The sequence below is a fragment of the Lytechinus pictus genome, chromosome 15 (genome assembly GCF_037042905.1).
Source record: "Lytechinus pictus isolate F3 Inbred chromosome 15, Lp3.0, whole genome shotgun sequence".
Taxonomy (NCBI): domain Eukaryota; kingdom Metazoa; phylum Echinodermata; class Echinoidea; order Temnopleuroida; family Toxopneustidae; genus Lytechinus; species Lytechinus pictus.
Genome location: NC_087259.1, coordinates 25,421,891 through 25,429,435, shown reverse-complemented (window position 1 = coordinate 25,429,435; position 7,545 = coordinate 25,421,891). Strand labels below are relative to the sequence as shown.

General features: G+C 35.3%; 1 protein-coding gene across 3 annotated transcripts in view; it reads left to right on the top strand.

The window, feature by feature from the left end:
* Window positions 1–471: 471 nt before the first annotated feature.
* The window catches only part of LOC129277978 (dimethylaniline monooxygenase [N-oxide-forming] 2-like), a 29,863-nt gene continuing 22,789 nt past the window's right edge, over window positions 472–7,545 (top strand). The window contains exons 1-2 of one of the 3 annotated variants that reach the window (XM_054914169.2): window positions 472–577; window positions 6,902–7,094. In XM_054914169.2, coding sequence (XP_054770144.2) covers window positions 6,980–7,094 — 115 coding nt within the window. In that variant the 5' untranslated portion in view covers window positions 472–577; window positions 6,902–6,979. Of the gene's footprint in view, window positions 578–4,640; window positions 4,729–5,781; window positions 6,166–6,901; window positions 7,095–7,545 lie in introns of those variants that run through there. The other 2 variants (XM_064110424.1, XM_064110425.1) reach the window with 2 other exon arrangements.

The following is a 7,545-nucleotide window of genomic DNA, read 5'->3' as shown; positions in this document are numbered from 1 at the left end:
ATTACATGAAATCAGGTTTATTCAAATTATTTCTACCAAGAACTGAGAAAATTGGATTGACAACTGATTAAGTACATTAGTTATTCATTGCCGCAACTTATTTTATCATAATGGAGACACATCATTTACACATGTATGAAATAATGAAAAATTATGATTTTATGTAATAACATAAGAAAAAGGAAAGTGGGGATGTGACATCATCAGCCCACCTAATTAATATTCATGACGACGTGCGTATAACTATTTTCACAAAATATCACTAAACTTGAAAATACAATAACTTTCTTACTTGTTATCCGATTTTAATGAATTTTTCAGCATTTTCTGTGAATTTCAGTCTATTTATATAGATATAAATATTTTCAGCTCGGAGTACCCCTATAAGACAAAGATAATGCGCAAAAATTGTGCTGGTACTGACAGCAGGTAATGAATGGTACCATGCTTACGTGTGAGTTAATAATTCTTGTCAGCCTTGTGTGTCTCTCCCGGCTTTCTCCTGGACATGCCATTACATCAGAGAGTCCTTCCCGAAGCAGCTTCATCTGTTTTGACCTAGTGAGACTTCTAAAAGGTGAGTGATCCACAACTTGGACTACGGTCACAGCTCCAAAATTTAGCCTGCCCGGCGACCGGGCGGCGAGTTTTTAGCTAATTTCGCCCGGGCACCACTCGTTTTGGGGCATCGCTCGGTCGCCGCTCAAGGTATAGCGTGGAGTTCAAATTCTGGCGGCGCCTGCTCACTTTTCACTCGCCGCCTGAAATACGCTCGGCGCCCGGATGGTCGCCGTCCGGGCGCCGGCGTAATCGAGCGGTGGCCTTCGAACGATTTAGGTCAAAAATTGAACTTGTTGGATCAACAGCTGTCGAGCTGTCATCGGCCGGTCGCCGGCCGCTGGCCCGTCAGATTCCTATATTCCAGCGGTGCCCGAGCAGGCTACTAATCGGTCGGTCGCCGCTCTGAGTTGTGACTTAAGCCTTAGCTTCTTATTTTTAAAGTAATATATTGTGTTTAATACAATATTTCATCATATTCAGATTATTTTCAAAATGCAAGATATCAAAGGACTCCCGGCTGAAAATAATATGATTTGAACAGATAACGAAAATTAGACAAACAAAACACTGAAATTTTATCTAAATCGGACAAGGAATAACAAAGTTATGGCATTTTTAAGATTTGAATTATTCCGGTGAAACCAAATGCGTGCAAGGCATGTCTTAAAAAAAATCATTGAGCAAACTGATGATGCCATATCCCCACTTGTTCTTTTGTATTTCATTATATGAGATAAGGTTTTTCTTTCAATATTTTATACCAAGAACTGAAAAAAACTGGATTGACAGCCGATTTAGTGCATTAGATATTCATTGCTGCAACTTATTTCATTATAAAGGAGACACATCATTCACACATAAATGAAAAAAAATTAAACAATTATGATTTCATCATTTTCATGTAATAACATAAGAAAAGGGAAAGTGGGGATGTGACATCATCAGCCCACCTAATGAATATTCATGATGACGTGCAGATGATTATTTTCACAAAATATTGCTAAATGTTAAAATGCAATAACTTCGTTATTTGTTATCCGATTAAAAATTTTTTTTTTAGCATTTTGCTCTGTGAATTTCACTCTATCTATTTATATATAAATATTTCCAGCCCGGAGCATCATTCTAATCAGTCTAACTTTTCAGTTTTCGAAGAGATCTGATTTGGAAGTGAAGCTGGAGAAAGATAGCGCATGTCGTCAAGGAAGTGATATACCTAATTGTCTGATTTTATTTATTATTATTTGCTCTTACGTTCCTTAAACTTTGAATGCTGTTTCTCGCAAATTTCTCATGTGAACAGCGGTGATCTAAAGTCACATGGAACGTTATTTTCTGGAGCATTTGTAAAATTAAAGTGTAAAAGTTCGTAATTCTGTCTTCTATTTTAGATATAAGTTCATTGTACTATCTGACTCTGTATTTCCAACAATCTAGTACAATATTAAACAAAATGCTGATAATTTATACTTCCTGGTTTACTATGAAATTACGTTTTTTCTTGAGAGTAATTACTTTTATTTTCATTTTGTTTAAAATCTACACAATACCTGATCAGGTGTTGAATGACGCAAATTGATTTCCAACCAATGAATGAGCTTAATTATTAAAGACTTGGCACTTAATTTTTTTTAGATGCGTTTATGAGCCCAATTCAAAATCAGATGTATTTAAACCATGCGCCATTAGTAGAAAATTAAGGTATTTCTTACGGCTTAGAGCCTTAGATGATACCACAAAGCGCGAGTTCATTTTTCAATTTGCTGACCTGAAAATAGAACGTGTGCAAAGTGCAAGCTAAACTGTTCATATCCTGACCTGAAGAGGGTCATTTTAAGCAAGGATTGTGCGTAGAATTTCATGCACATGGTAATCAAATTAAGTGAGCGCGAAGTGCGAGATGAAATTTTTTTGATATTCTGACCTGACAAGGAAAAGTTGAGGACTGTTTATGGAAATTCATGAACAAAAAACGTATCTCACGAAATAGATTATGAGAGCAATATTGCGATCGCGAGCCGATAAGAGCGAGCAGAATATATATTTAGATATAGTGACCCGAAAGTTGCTTATATATTCACTTTTCCCCTCCCCTTATTTCCTTCACTTTTCTTCCTCATTTTTTTCTTACTTTTTCCTAGACTTACTTCATCTTCTTTTTATTTCTTTCTTCTTCTTCATTTTTTGCTTCTTTTTCTTCTTTTCCTTCTCCTCCTCCCCTCTTTCTTCTTATCCTTCTCTTTCTTGTTCTTCTTCTCTTTTTTTTCTTCTTCTTTCTTCTTCTTCTCATTCTTCTTCTTCTCATTCTTCTTCTCTTTCATGTCTTTCTTCTTCTTCTTGTTCGTCTTCTTCTTCTTTTCCTCCTACTCATTCTCCTCCTCCTTCTGTTATAGGATCCCATATATGTATAACGTCTTGTTCGTCACGTATACCATGATGGTAGTGGTCATAAAACCCAATTAACATGATTAAGGGGAAGCTCATACCAGCATATTAACGTCAAACGGAAAATTTCTGAAATTTAGTTGCCAATAGAATTTCCAATTACCAGGGTAGTTGTGTTTCTCTTCTCTCTTTTTTTGTTACGTTAATACAATATATTTCCATACACCACAATTATTAAGTTTCAAGTTCAATTTCAAGTTTATTTTCATCAAACATAATTACATATCAACTACAGATAACTTATAAAAATTGTACAATAGTAATTAAAAAAGTTCATACTTTATACAAAAAGAGTTGCGTAATTAAATGCAAAGCCTACAAATGCGCCATCCTATTTGAAAATCAAGAAAATATGACTGCCGCCCCTCGAAGAGGTAAAACAGTATACCAAAGACCCATGTAATAACTCGAGAGTAACTTTGAAGAGAATGTTTCAAGGATTTTCAGCTTGCATAATATTAAATGACAAATTCACCCCCAACAAAATGTTGATTTGTATTTTATCATATAAAATGTGAAATATTCAAGTTTTTCTCCTCATTGGCAACTGAAACAACGATTAATTCCTCCCTGAACATGTTGAATTAGCATTGTTTAATACTATATGGTTTAGTCAAGTTGGTCCTTAATGCCATATGTAATCAATTAAATATTTTATTATTCAAACAAAAAATAAACATTTTGAATTGTGCATATCACTGTTTTGTGAAAATATAAGCGAAACTAAAAATGTCATAACTTTCTTATCTTAATCCGATCATATTTTCAGCATTATGCTTCTTTGATTTCCTCTATTCATCCAAATCAATTTTTCTGGGGTGGACTTGACCTTTAAAAAAGATAAAGACGGTAAAAATCCATATGCGACGAGTTTTTATTATGTAATTAATTGGATTCGATTTGAAGGCAGCGGGCGCAGGTGACCAATGTGCTGAATTTCATTATATAATAAAGTAACAAGTAAATATTAAAAAAAATGCTGAATTGCATTGAATAATCCTTTACTCAGATCAGAAACATTAAGAAACGTCGATTGTTAAGACGTTGCAACTATTCATTTCAATAAAACAAAAACTTTGTTCTAATGTTCTATATACCCGAGGTATATTATCTGTTATTGGTATAATAAATGTATTGTCAGGATATCTTACAAATTAGTAAATATTGGTTTTTTATTTACATGAAGGGAGAATCCATTGCAGTCCTAGATATAACCTGAATGTAAATGGTCTTTAGTTTAAGTATAAGGACTTGTGCCTAATTAAGTAATAATCGTAAATATCCGTTATTGTGTAATTCGGTGGTCATGCAAACCTTTGTCATAACTTTATTGATCATAGTAATTCGGGATGTTTATAAATTGTCAAATGCATTAAAGCTGAATTCGTCCATTGTCTTATTTTATGGTAATATTGATTCAGATTTAAGATAGTACACGTAGACGAAATTGCTGTACGGAAATTGCGATGTCATTATTCTATTAATCAGGGCACCAGTATAATATTTCACAGGGTATCACATTTCCCAAACCAAATTCTTTTGTATAATGCACACCGGATGTGGTCGCTATGCGTATAAATACATTTTTGTTATGATTTGATTAGAAAGTTTTAAAAAGTCACGCGTAGATAGAAACGAAAGCTATTTAAATACTTGAAACAAATATCATTTGCAGTATAGGAGAAGGAAACTCGGGTATACGTGTACTACTTTCTGCATGCGGTAAGACAGTAACCCGTGGAAATATTTATTTGGAAAGACTGCTGGCAATCATTGCTCTATTCGAGAAACATCTTTAATCTCGCAAAATAAGAATTTTTTACCTGTACTACTACTACTACTACTACTACTACTACTATACTACTACTACTACTAGTAGTACTAGTACTACTATTACTACTACTACTACTATACTTCTACTTCTACTCCTCCCACTACTACCACTACTTACTTCTACTACTACTACTACTACTACTACAACACTACTACTACTAGAAGAAGTACTACTACTACTACTACCACTACTACTACTACTTCTTCTTGTATTACTGCTGCTGCTGCTACTACTACTTGAGTAGTAGTAATAGTAGTAGGAAATATAGCTTCTACTACCTACTACTACTACTGCTATTTTTATTGCTGCTGCTGCTACTACTATAAACTACTACTACTACTACTATACTACTATACTACTACTACTACTATACTACTTCAACTTCTACTACCTACTACTACTACTACTACTACTACTGCAGATATAATACTTTAATACTTCTACTACTACTACTACTACTACTACTGCTACTACTACTACTACTACTACTACTACTACTACTACTACTGCAACTACTACTTTTTCTTGATGTGAAGCCTTGATGGCTGACGTGCTATGTAACTACTCTCAAAGTATTTCTGTCTATTTACTTTGCTTTTGAGGAGACATACTGTATGTATACTGTCAGGTTGTATTACATGTATAGATCTTTAAAAATTGATTTTGTGTTTTAAAATGCTGAAGTTTCTTAAGATATTTCTTGTATAATATTGTTGCATTACTATGGTTGAGTAACATACGTATATATAGTTGGCCATTTTGTACATGCCCTAGTGTATAGAGGTCTGTGTAGGCAACTTTCACTGTTCATGTTCACTCAGGTGAAAACTGCTAGTGAAGACACATTGCTTCTGCTTTGATCTGGTCTTTTTTCTTGTCCTTTTGTGCCTGATTTTCTCTGCACCCTTGAAACATTCCTTGCTATAGCCGGCTGGACACCTCTTTCCTTTTCTCTTGTTTGTGCTCACAAATTTGACACTGGATTGTTGGCTGGGTTTTCTCCTCGTTCACTGCAGACTTCTTGGCGTTGGTCCCCCGAGGACATCTGTTCTAGGTGGCCTATAGAGAGTACATGAGCCAGACATGCTTTCACACATTTCTCCAAGTCCATCGAAGATTCTCTCAGCAGCATTTCTCGTAGACTGTCATCTCGAATGCCACAAACTATCCTGTTCCTTATTAAATAATCCCTCAAGCAGGGGCGGGCAGCGGAACTGTTTTGAAAGTATGTGTGGAGAGGGGTGACCATGCAAAAAATCACAATCAGATGGCATTTTTTACGTTTTTGTACACGGTTTTGGAAAAAATGGTCTGCCAAAAGCTCGGTGAGAAATCCTTCAAATGATTCTCCACTCCATTGGTTCTTGCTGAAAAAAGTATCGATCGTTTAATTTCTCGTTGGCTGGCAGTGCTTCTCAAAAGCTTGTAAAGCTTGTTCCAGTGTTTACAACTTGCACTGTGGAATCAGCCGAATCTTTTGACTATATTAATGATACGGACATAGACAGACTGCAACGAATTCGGAATTGTGTAGCTCGTATCAACTCAATGGCCAGAAAGTTTGATCATAATTATGTCTCCATTGTTCTAATAACTTCAGTTCACAGTTTACCATTCCGATAAAGAATTTCATATAATATTGCATTGTTTGTTTACATGTCCATAAATAACTGACACCATAATACATTTAATGCTTGTTTTCTCCACCCTACAATCTTACTATACATTACGTCCTCTAACAGACCCGCTTCGTTTACAAATTCCTACAAAATGAACTCCAAGAAGGGTCAACCAGCATGCACAACTTCACTGTCCTCAGTATCTCCCGAAGTAACATCCGTTCATGTTCTTCCGTATAAGTATTTTTGAACAAGCTAAGAGCCTTTTTGTTTCCTCAGTAACACCCCATGTAAGCCCTGTAAGAGTAGAATTGATTAATTGCTATGTTTTATTATATTGTAAATCACTTTGAGCATGTTTCAACTAATTTCAATGAAAAGCGCTCTACCCTATATAAATGCTTGAATAACTTTATTATTCTTTCGCCTTTTTTAATGACAGGTTGATTTAGCTGAGGGAACAACTCGCAAAATCTTGGAATCAGTGTCTACTGGAAATTTTTCCTGTATCGAATAAAGCATGGCTGTCAAAAAAGTTGCTGTGATAGGGGCTGGAGTGAGCGGTTTGGTTTCGATAAAAACATGTCTTGAAGAGGGATTTGAACCAGTATGCTTCGAGAGAGAAGACAGAGTTGGTAAGTCAATAAAAATTATAATGTGCTTCTTATTGTGAAACCGCAATTTCATCTACTATCCCAATATAGATAAATCTAAATGGATAAATTTTACGTTGTATAGAAATTTAAAAAAGTCTATAAAACGGCTATAAAAAGAAAGGGGAAGCTGAAATTAAACGGTTAGAAAAATAGCAAATTGTTGGTTGTCGGAACGCCCTCTCCCCCATTTACTAGGTGCTCAAACCGAACTAACGAAGCCACCCGGTTAATTATGGAACGCGGAAAGGCTAAAATTTGATCACTGTCACTTTTGATTTGATGGACCTCCGTACCAGCCATCATCAAATCAAGTGCAGCCATCAGTAAATCAAAAGTGGCCATCATCATATCAATTTTCAGCATCATATCCCTCTGTACCAGCCATCATCAAATCAGTTTCTAACATCAAATCAATGTTGTCCTTTCGGCG